Raw genomic sequence first — 12,799 nt, 5'->3', positions numbered from 1 at the left:
TTTCTCAATAATCTTTACCTTTTTAAAACAGAAAATAATAATCATATCCATTTCATTTCGATAGAAATGTGAATATGACAGATAGGCATACTTTATCATTGTGAATAATAGGCTAGATCTTATTTTTCAAGGAAATTAAGATGAATTTTTGTAATGATATCAAATGTTGAGTAAATAGAATCATATTTTGAACCGTAAGAATATATATTTTACCCAGTATATAACTTTGGCGTTTGGAAATTTTCTATTTTTGTTGATTACCTCGAGTTGGTCGAGTTAACAAATCAAGTTAAGTGTTCCAAAAAGCAAAACAATTTCCGTGTCTTCCTGCTTTCAACAACCGCTGTAATTATTAGTGTGGAGATAAAATACTCTTATATAAGGCGCTAAAGAATTATTTTCTAACCCAGTATATGGAAATCGAAAAAATGAATACTTCCAGTCCTGCTTTCCTGGCAAATTACCTCTTTTCCCCTACAGAATGAAGTTTTTCTTAGCCCAAATTAAGGCGCAGAAAAGTTGGACGCATGTTGTTATTTCTTATTACTTCGAAACTAATTTCCAAATTTTTAACAAATTTTGTTGATAAAGTGAAATAAAAAGCCAGACCATGCTCATTCTTATTTGTAACTTTGATAAAATTACCTGTATCATCAGCCCGTCTTTATATATATAAAACGGAATATGGAATATGATATTCAAAACATGACATTTTTCATCTGAGTGAATTTATAAATGTAGAAATCACAAAGAAACTTGCCGGAAAATTGTTAATTTTTCGTAAATACTGATAATAATTTTCTCAAATATATTATCTACATTCAAAATTACTTCTTATAGATGGTAGTGCCATGATTACGTTGATCTTTGGCTTCGAATTATGACCAAAGTTTAGTCGATATGGAACTATTTACTTCTTTGAAAGTTTAAGACAAATTGCTGCAAAGTCAATCCGCCTAACTTTTTAAAGCTTATCTACCTTGGTCTGAAAGAAGTCATTTCCTTGTTGCCAATGAGACTAAGTTTAGCATTTCTTAAATTTATTGACCGGTCTGATTAAAACAATTTGATTTGACTAAGTACAATATCATACCATTTTTTTCTTTTGTAAATAGTAAAAAAACGCATTCAATAGTTATATGATAAGTCATACAGAAAATTATATCATGGTTATTTGTAAAATATAAAGCCTTAATTAAGTCAAATTTAACGCATGTTATGTTTTATTGAAGAATAATTTGAATTATGGTGACTCGAAAGCGACTTTATTGAATTGAGTTGTTTAATAAAGCATATGATAATAGTTTATGACACCTTATGTAGTTACATAAGTCTTTGATTTTGTTGACATTTTTTAATCACCGTGCATAACAGACTTTTATCTTTGCTACTAAATATCTTGACGTTTTGACCTTTACTGTAATAAATATTTTTTTATTAATTCATTATTATTAGATGTAATAACGTGTTAATAATTTATGGTTTATTATAAAGATTAGAAAACTGTAAAGAGACTAGTTTTTAAATATATTTTAAAGTATGATTCTCCCGAAAATTTAAAATATAAGAAAGTGAATATATCAAAATAGTCGGTGACATTCTTATACAAAGTGAGAAACCAGTTTTGGTGCATTTTTGCCTCAGTCACATATTAAAAACAAGAATGAAAATAATTGACAACTGATGCTAAGATATGGCAGAATTGAAACTTTTAGCGATTTTAGTAACCTACTAGCCCATATGGACAACTATTTCAGCTTTATTTTTTACAATTATGGTGGCTAGACTTGTATTGATTAGATTCTAACGCTTGGACTTGGATAAAATAGCCATGAGACATTATCATCTGAAATCACTTGGCAAATATAGGATTGCGCTTTGTATAATGATATAAGGTAAATGAAGTTTAAGACGTCCCTTTTTTATAAGGCGGAATATTTTGACTTTTGAAGTTATACGAGAATAATCTCTGAATATTAACTTATTCACTTTCAATCAGAAGACTGAAATCAACCCACGTTTTGTCTACCAGGTGTCCAGATTACTTTCAAAATATCATATCATTTGCAACATCTGCAGATCTACATCTGTAATGGCGTAGTATGATATGATGATGATGAATATAATACTAATATCACTTAGCCTACTTATCTACATACACCTTTATCATTTGATTCAAATTGCGCATTGAAACAACCAAAGTAACATTCAGACTCATCTGATCATGTGAACGAAGTTGCAATTGAATTTCAGACTGTTGTATGTTTTGAAGTAGAAATAAGTTCTTCAATTTTGCAAACCAGACAACAGACGTAAACCAACATTTGCCTGGATTTTGAATTTCATTAAATCAGATAGCGAAGTAGTAATAAAACAGAATACTTTAATCGTTTGATATACTATTTTTTGCTTACAAATGAGTTAATATTTGTAATTAAATTATCACTAGCAGTCCATTAGATATGATATAATATAAAGCAGTATTTCATCTCAATATTATCATGTTTGATAAATATGATTTAATGTCAATATACAGAGACCGATACAATATCATATTAGTGAAATAATGTAGTCATCAAAATTACGCTTTAATTGCTTTTAAAACTGCCTTCAATGCTACTTCTAGCTACTCCTAGCTAGAATATCGATTATTAATTGGCCGACTGTTGACTTGGAAGCGACAAGTTAACATAGAAAATGTGTCCGATAGTTTACTGAAAGGGGTAAATCTTTGATTTTCCTGTTGACACATTAACGTTGTTGGCCTTTGATACAATAGTACCTTTATTAATGTGAGATGGGAGACTCTATTTTGCCGGATTGTCATTCAATTGTCAATATAGATTGTATTTTATTTCCAATGTCTAAATCAGTTAATATTGTTCTTTATCTCATACCTTCCATATCATTTAAATACTAGCTATAGTGTTTAAACATTATCAGCAAGCCAAACATTTTAATGGAGAACGTCACAGACTCCACATATCAATGTTTCTATTATTCCTCTTATTCAAATATATTGCCAATAGATTCGACCTGTTAAATGGAATTTCACAATAAAATATTCATTGTTAACTTCCAAATCGGAAGCTAGAAGTTTTGTTTTACTACCTGTCTCATTTTTCTAGCTTCAAAAATCTTAATCCAATCCAAAATTTATTTTGATATCACTTAAATATGGGTTTCCTTATTTTCATTTATGAACATGAAACAGTTTGTCTCACATGTCCATAATTAATTCATAATTAGCTAAATTAGAAGAGAATTAACAGCAGAATTCCAATGAGTGACCAATCAAGAAAGGTCAAAAATCTTTGTTTGTTTATCCAGACTGTACATACATGGACATTTATGATTGGTTAAAACTTATATGCAATAAGAACATAATGATATGTTTAAGAATACATGATAATTCATTAGAAACACCAATTAATCAAATAATTTGCTAAAAAAAATAAAGAAACCCATCTTTAAGAACAATGTTTTGCGTAACCCACCAAAAGATTTGCCACTTTTAAACTTTCGTATGGAAAAAGCCTAAAAAATGGCACATCATTGCCCCCTTTCAGATTGGACACTAAATTTACACAAACGTTGGCTTGTCACGTGTATGGCATATCATTTGCTTTACTTGTGTTTAAAATATTCAGTTTAATTTCTACTCGTGACAAAAATATCGTGGATCCAGTATGACATTTACGGAATTTTAGTCGTTTGGAATTCAAACTTTGAGGAAAAAGTCGCATACTATATATGCTGAAGAAACTGCATGTAATTATGTCAATATCAAAAACATATACCCGAAAAGTTTCTCCTTTAGCCGATTAAATATTTCGGTATATGGGCCATAATGGGGATGAATAAGACAAAATATAATTGTCACTTATCGAGTAGATATATTATATATACCGATGATTATCCGCTAGTTTAGAATATAATTCCTACCCTTATTTACAATTTACTCAAAATTTCGTCCTATTCTTCATCTGGAAAATAAGCCCATATTATGAGCCTTTGACAAACCGCATGCCTAATTAGAGATCATGGCGTATTATATAAATGTTCAAATAAACTACCATTGTGATGTTAATAGACCATCTTTTATCACAAACTCCTCATCATCAATTATTGGATGGTTCATTAGATAATGAGTTTAAAAGCTGCTCGTTAGAGAGAATTAACATGCCTTCTTTACAAACTACAATGCTATAAACTTTGAATATAATATGTAGGTCTACAAAATACCTATTAATCCGATTTAAGATTTTACTCTGCTGAAGGTATGTGGTTCTCGCATCGCTTATCTATATCTCTCTTATCTATAAATTCAGAATCTTCTATAGCCCCTTTAAAGGAATAGATATGGAGATAAGCGATCGGTAATTTTTACTTTATCGATCAGAGTTAGTATATCTAACTACATAATAACAAATAGTCCATTATAGTTGTAACATTTTTAATATTTGTTCACTGTAGTTTCTAATAATATATACTTTTATTTACAACCAAAGAATATTGGTTGATATGCCATGCAAACTATTCTATAATAATGTATATTGTGTATTATACCATTTAATTATATTATTATATATTTTATGTCACAGGTAGAATATTGGTTTATATACCATGTAAACTATATAATAATATTGTATATATTACAGGTATAATATTAATATTAGTTGATATACCATGTACATTTATAACAATATATTGGGCATTGCAGGTGAAATATTGGTTGATATATCATAATATATTATATATTGCAAATAGATTTTGGTTGATAAACCATGTAAACTATATTATAAAGTAATATATTTAACACGTAGAATATTGGTTGATAAACCATGTAAACTTTATGATAATATATTATATATTACAGGTAGAATATTGGTTGATATACCATGTAAACTATATAATAATATATATTGTTATATTACAAGTAGAATATTGGTTGTTATACCATGTAAACTATATTATAATGTTTTGTATATTACAAGTAGAATATTGGTTGATAAACCAAGTAAACTATATAATAATATATTGTATATTACATGTATAATATTTGTTGTTATACCATGTAAACTATATTATAATGTTTTATATTTTACAGGTAGAATACTGGTTGATATACCATGTAAACTATATAATTATATAACAATATAACACCATGTAAACTATATAATTAGTTTTGTGTATTACATGTACAATATTGGTTGATATACCATGTAAAGTATATAATAATATATTGTATATTACAGGCAGTTTTTTGGTTGATATACCATGTAAACTATATTATAATATATTCTATATCACTAGTAGAATGTTGATTGACATCAAACTATATAATAAAATATTATATTTTACAGGTAGAATATTGGTTGATAAACCATGTAAACTATATAATGATATAAATGATATATTGTTATATTACAAGTAGAATATTGGTTGATAAACCATGTAAACTTTATAATAATATATTATATATTACATGTATAATATTTGTTGATATACCATGTAAAGTATATTATGATGTTTTGTATATTACAGGTAGAATATTGGTTGATATACCATGTAAACTGTATAATTATATAACTATATAACACCATGTAAACTATATAATCATTTTTGTATATTACAGGTAGAATATTGGTTGATATACCATGTAAAGTATGTCAAGATCATTCTTCGGGTAAACATTATGGCATTTATGCTTGTGATGGGTAAGTCAGTATTTTACATACAATTACAAAATATTCTTTTCAACATATTTTAACAACTAACATCCATTCTATTTCTTCTAAGGTATTTATTATTGTGACGTCTCCACCATAGACATACAGTAGTAATAATGTGTTGACACTTTACTATATAATTAACTTCTATAAGGCATGTATTCATACATAGTAAACTGGTATAATATCATCAATTCATAATACCAGTCATATGTAGTCTTTAATTGACTCTCTATTTACAAGCTACACCTGAGTAAATGTCTATATGTAAGGACTCATATTTAGAATTATATGTTAGCTTCAATAATTCGATGATTCGACACTTGTACAAGTGGTTAGCATTGTACCCCTTTTCTCTCTTCAACGTCACTGTTGCAAACAAAAAATACAGTTAAGAGTCACCCACGATGTTGGTTTAAAAAGACGTTTTCAATGCATTTACTAATTCTATTTAAATAAAGTTTGAACAAGGAAGGGTCGTAGTGAATAGTCGACGATTTCAAGTGATAAAAATAACACGTTGCCTTATTTTCCTTTTTAGTGTCACCTTCTTCTTGAATACAACTGACTTCTTTCACGTTTGTCGAGTATTTTTTAAAAGTTTAGATTCTACTTCATTGTAAAGTGCAGTCTGAATGTCTTCCTTCTGTTTCATAAACTGACTGAAGTAGACTCGAGGAATTTAATGGAATTAACTACATCTTGTTATATAGTTCTTATCATTTGTAAAAGAGCGATGAAGATTATGTATCCACCCACTGTAACTACTATTTAATACTACGATAAGAGGACAGTTACATTCTCAATGTGACAGATAGTTAAATACTTCTTCTATTTCCCCTATAGCTGTTTCATGTTGTTGAATAATTTAATTATGATTAATTCAACTTATCTATTTATTTGCTTCTCTTTCAGTTGTGCCGGGTTTTTCAAGGTAAGTCTGTCATTAATTGTATATTCACTGATCACACCACCCGCTACGATTCAATAGAAAATTAACTTGTTGAGTTTCTATATACTGATTATAGAGTGACCAATAACTACCTGTGATCAATCCACCCATCTCAACAGTATTCTCTCCAGGTTGCCTTTAATCATCGTATTTCGCTTATTTTCAACCATGTTAAAAGTTTGTAATGCAAGTGTAGAAGAATGCTAGAGTAAACACTCCCCCTTGTCTCACCCCATTCTTTACCTTTGCTTCACATTGCCAACTTTTCCGGCTGGTTTCATCTATTAAATCTCTGTTTACTAGAACAAAAGTCTCGCGATTAGGAAGTTTAACATTTTCTTTCACAAACCCACCCGCAATCGTCGAAAAATGTAACATCAAAGAAAGTGTTCATGGCCCAAGTAGTTGTAAAATAAGCAGCCTGTATTTAGTTTATGTGTTAGTCGACATAGGGGCTGGCAAGAGCTTCTCAACTATCTTAAACTCGCAGAATTAAACTTAAAGCTAAAAACTTAACACAAACGTTGTTACTGATGAACGCTAGGAAAGCGAAAGGTAGAAGACCAAAGCAAACAGTTTTAATACCCCAAGGGCACGTTGTCTTGCAAATCTTCACAAAAAGACACATTTTATAGATTTTCTATGCGAGACTCAAGTGGTACACGCAGAAGTCAGGTTTGCATTGAGCTTTGTTGTTACCTGCAAAATGGAAACAAAGATTTAAGTTGAGAATATTAAGATACGAGCGAGTGTATAGAACTGCGTGAACGACCTTTCAATTTTCATTTACAATATATCATTTAAATGTCCTTAAAATTCAGTTCCTATAAGTTGTATCTGGAAGAGGCGTAATTATATTCGGATAGTTGGAAGTCAAGGCACATGGTATAATTATATGTAGGCTTCGATCAAAAGAACAATAGCTATTATAGTAAATTAAGAGCTTTACTATAAAGTTATTCTTATTTGGCATTTTTTTAAAAGAAAAACTGTTAAAATAAAAACTATTTTATATCTTTCAGCGTTCTATCAGAAAGAGTCGACACTATATTTGTAAATCCCGTGGACAGGGGACATGTCCTGTAGACAAAACACATAGAAATCAGTGTCGTGCTTGTCGATTAAAGAAATGTGAAGAAGCCGGTATGAATAAAGATGGTAAGTGTGATCTATTTTGTTTCCAAATTCTTTAAAATTTACCAAATCCAATGTGCAAATATGTTAAATCAATATACATGCACACTTAAAGTGGCATTGTATACCGATTTCAATTGAAATATTAATATCTTAGTCTCAAAGCTGAGTTGAAACTAAGTGTTATGTTTCAATGTAATGGAAAATCGAACTATTTTTACAAAACTTCTAAACAAATGAAGTTCATTAAAAAGGATTATATTCTCTATTGACATTAATAAAAGATATTAACCAAAATTAAAGAATTTGTGAAAAAAGGAGAAAAAAAAGAAGCAATTTTCATTATTTGGAAGAATATTTCAACTTTAAAGTCCACAATGTGTAATATGTAATGAATACAACCAATAAACAAATCATAACAGAAATGTGAAAGTGGAAATAATAGTAATACCGTTTTAGAGGTTATTAATGCACTGATAATGCCCTTTCTTATTAATACAAAACAATGTTTATTGAAGACCATACTTCACATGGAATATTGTTCCAATTAAAAATCCTGAGAAATCAAATTGAAATATGTTGAATGTGACCGAAATTAAAGGCGTTTTCATCTCATTGAAATGCAAGAAATACAACAACGGGCATGAAAAATCGGAGCGTGACTTTTAGTTAAAACGATTTAGCTACAGTAGCAAAGTTTAATGAGCTCTTAAATTTGATGAGGGCGAATGAAATCTGCCTTTGTCGACATTTTGAATGAAATCTAAGCAGGAATAGCACTTTAACACGTCTGTACGTGTACATCTAATTGACTTGAGTTAATCGTTAAGGGAGAAAATACAAATAAAGAGCAAAAGACCAAACAAGACGATAGGAGAAATAGAATAAGTTGGCTGTAACTGGAGCTGAATTACGTCCTGCTCTCTGATTAGTCAATTACCGTTTCTATTGAAAATTACAAACTGTAAGACGACCATATTGCTCACTCATCACGTTGCTTTACTTGTTAAAATGTAGTTAAGCGGTTCTGGTTGACACATTATTGTTACAGATTGTAAATGAATATTTTCATTGTGCTACAGTTAACTATAATAGGAATATAATGAGTCAGATAGAACTGTCAATTAATACGCCCTAAATTAATATTTATTGTTAACTTCACGCCAAAATATATCAATATTTTACAAACATAATTCTTTTCAAATCATCACGACTTTGTCATTTAGAAATTCCTCGTTGTCTCAAAATAATTTTACCATTGAAAGTGTAAATTGTTAATACACTATAGTATTTAGAACGGGATGTTTGTTTTTCGAATGTAAAGTGTATCAGCTCATTTTAATTGTAGACTTATGTAAATAAAAAAAGTTGAAAAGTTTCTTATGAAATATGAATGCAATTATTCGTGAATATGATGAGGCATAATTTTGGGACTACCCCCGGGCGGGACCAGGAAGGTAATGCTATTCACAAATTCAAGATGATTTTTGTGTAAAGTATGTGATCCGAAATAGCTCTTTGTTAAGTCTATCATTCCTCGCTTCACCTGCGTAAATAGTTCACACAATAGAAGCGCTAACTCAGTCTCACTCAATTTGAAAATTGTGAAGAAAAGTACACAAAATTTGCAATGCTTTCTCAATTCTGTTCGTGCTTGGTAAAAATACATGGTGTCGCATTGAGATCGGACGCACAGGACTTTTGTTATGGGTTCTATTCAAAAGTTAGAGTTTCTTTTCTGTAGTTGAGTCAATATTGGTGACCTTCTAGGTATAATGTTTAACCAAAGGTATTATTGAAGAGAAAGGGACCCCTTCTAAAAACATTCAGCAACAAGAGAACACTTTTCATTTTGCCTAAACATGAGCTGATATGTGATTTGTTTGAAATCTATGTAAGTTGGCACTTTACTGAGGGTTTTTGACACGTGAATGGAGAAAGGGTGGTAACAGTCTACCTATTGCAAAGACAAACACACTTGACGTAGATGCCTTTTTCTCATAACAAATCTTTTAGATTTCTGGCTTTACTTGTGACTAAATTGACTTGGCTTTTTTGAAATAGGATTGTGTCGATAAGATAGGGCCACACAGACGTTGATTGTTCTGAACAAGTTCACATGGTACGATAAGTAAAGAAGCTGTATTAATTATTATTTATTATAATACTACTTGAAAATGCCTGGAATCCACTTGATTTTTCATTCACTCTTCATCAAAAAGACGTCCTAGGTGATGCTAGAAGAAAACAACAACTGAATCTTTTTCACGCCAATGTTTTAAATTCATCTTTTGCTTTTTTAAATTCTTAAAATTATGAGATAAACTGACCAATGTACAACAATGCGATCAAATTACATTGGTAGACAATTACAGTGGATACGCCTTTAACCGGTTGCAAATACAGTGTACTTTTGATAAGTTACCTCGAACTTTTCTTAAAAGCTCGGCAAATAAAATCATGAACCCGTTTAATAATATCTTAAATCTACATTAAATTGTGTCATATCTGTTATGAGTTTCTTGCACAATGTTAATTTGCACCACACACTGTCATTTGTCTATATTATTATTTCAGCTGTACAACATGAACGAGGCCCACGAAATTCAACCATTAGAAGACAGGTTGCTATGTATTTAAAAGAAACGAGCGAAATGGGTGGATTGATAGCGTCTCATCCTTTTAGAAATCCTCTATTACCACCAGGTTTTGTTGGTTATGATCAACCTATCAATGATGGTATCACAGTGTCAGCTATAGACCATCAACCTCCTATCTCCCCTTCTAGCATCATGCAGCCTGTGCCTAGGGTAAGGAACATAGAGTATTCAAAATCCGAAACATTAACATCGCTGTGCATATCTATCAGTGCCTCAAAAACGTCCATTTCGAGTAAATAGACACAGCATGATCCTTCAATATTTCAAAATCTGGGATACAATTGATTTCTTAAAATTGTTTCAAAATGGACCACTGCAGATACAGAAATTTTAAAGTTTCGGAAAATGTTTTAATGATCGTTAAGTTAAAATAGATATCAATTTTATTCAATTTGCCAAATAAAGTTGAATTTAGCTTGGAAAGAAGTTAAATATTTTTGTTTATTGTTTTTTTTTAGTATCCTCATGAGATGATGCAAGCTTATCTGAATAATCCGGAAACTATTTGTGAAGCGGCTGCCAGGTTGCTTTTTATGAGTGTTAAATGGGCGAAAACAGTGCCAGCTTTTCTAAGTCTTCCTTTCCGAGATCAAGTGATATTAGTTGAAGAGGCATGGAGAGAATTGTTTGTTTTGGGTGCCGCCCAATTTCAGATACCTCTTGAAGCCGGTCCGCTTTTAACTTCAGCGGGTGAGTACATAGTTTTATATATCGAGTGACATTAGAAATGTCTCTCAAGTAACTTTTGACTTTATATTTAACATTTTCCTCGCTTTTGGTGTTGAAAATAATAAGTTGACGTTAAGCATACCTAAGTTACTATAAACAGAGTTAAATTTCTATTTAACATTTCTAACTTTGATAGAGTTAAAATTATATCAACTAATTAACCTAGAATGTATAGAACAACGTGCAGTTTCCTGTTCTGCCAGTCATTTAAATTTCCATATATCTAAATGTTGTCGTGTTTATTTGGCAACCGCGCCTCTCCTTCTAATATATTTCTCGGCAATGACGAAATAGATACAATTGCTCATAGATATGGCTCATTTAAGAAAGGTAACAATGTCGATTTTTCGACCAGTGGATCTTTATCTGAATGTTGACAAGCTGGAAACAAAAGCAACTTACTATAAATATATATATAAAAAAAAAAAATTATTGACTCTTTCAGTCAATAGTCGAAATAATTTTTTTTTTTTTATGAAAATTGAGAATTAGCCTCGAATGAGTCTTAGATTGGTCTTCAGTTGATACCAGGACTGCTTTGAAGCTGATATTCGAAATCACTAAAAAAAAATCGGTAAAATTCGATTTACAGACAAGATTACGAAGACATTGTGAAAAGTAAATTGAAACATTTATGTTATACTATAAATTGTTATTGAAGGTATAAGTACAGAACAGTCACCACCAGAGAAAGTTGTTAGCATTATGACAGAAATCAGGGCATTACAAGAGGTTATCACCAAGTTTAAGGCTATACAAGTCGATCCTACAGAATATGCTTGTCTCAAAGGCATTGTGTTATTTAAAACAGGTACTTATTTCATTTGAGTTTAAGAATAGATCGAATAGTCTAATAAATGTAGAGCCATTTAACTCGAAATGATACACTTTACAGTTGCCCACAGAGTGCACAAAAAGGGTGCATAACACGAAAAAAAGGTTCATGGGCGCATTTATAAAAGGAGACATTCCCAAAGAATTGCTGACTACCAGGAACAATTATTGGCTGGCACGAATATTTTTGATAGGAATTTTAATATACGCCTATGCTTTTTTTCAGTATTTGCAAGTAGTACAACTGAAATGAAAACGTTGCGAGAATTCCACACCGTTGCTACATTACAAGATCAAGCCCAATTAACATTAAATCATTATATACGAACTGCTTACCCGTCACAGCCATTTCGTTTCGGCAAATTACTGTTACTATTACCATCATTACGATCCATATCAGGACAAACCATAGAGGAAATATTCTTCCGAAAAACTATAGGATCGATACCAATAGAACGGTTATTAGTGGACATGTTTAAATCTAGTGACTTCTAGTGACTCCAGGAATCTCTTGTTATAATTTCAACTGTGATGGAAGTGACATCTCAACACATGTATGTTCCGTTTTGTTAATGTGGACTGCACTTAAAGTTTATTTTTGTCATATTTATTATTATCGGTATCCGCTCTGTTTAAAATTTTGGCAGAAAATGTACTTTTCTCTAACTAGGTTGATTTATGCAATATTCAACACCTGCAGAAGCAAGATGTTGAATTTGTGGTATCACTGCATTGACATTTTACAGTATTTGAATTAA

General features: G+C 30.6%; 1 protein-coding gene across 1 annotated transcript; it reads left to right on the top strand.

The window, feature by feature from the left end:
- Nucleotides 1–5,646: 5,646 nt before the first annotated feature.
- On the top strand, nucleotides 5,647–12,536 carry LOTGIDRAFT_130367 (hypothetical protein; the record flags this gene model as incomplete). The annotated part of the gene is made up of 7 exons (XM_009065225.1): nucleotides 5,647–5,720; nucleotides 6,648–6,666; nucleotides 7,707–7,842; nucleotides 10,396–10,565; nucleotides 10,937–11,168; nucleotides 11,869–12,018; nucleotides 12,268–12,536. Coding segments are annotated over 7 exons (1,050 nt in total), but the record flags the coding sequence as incomplete, so codon positions are not given.
- Nucleotides 12,537–12,799: the final 263 nt, after the last annotated feature.

This window comes from Lottia gigantea, assembly GCF_000327385.1.
Source record: "Lottia gigantea unplaced genomic scaffold LOTGIsca_69, whole genome shotgun sequence".
NCBI classification, from domain to species: domain Eukaryota; kingdom Metazoa; phylum Mollusca; class Gastropoda; family Lottiidae; genus Lottia; species Lottia gigantea.
The sequence above is the reverse complement of the archived record's forward strand: the minus strand, read 5'-3'. Positions and strand labels throughout refer to the sequence as shown.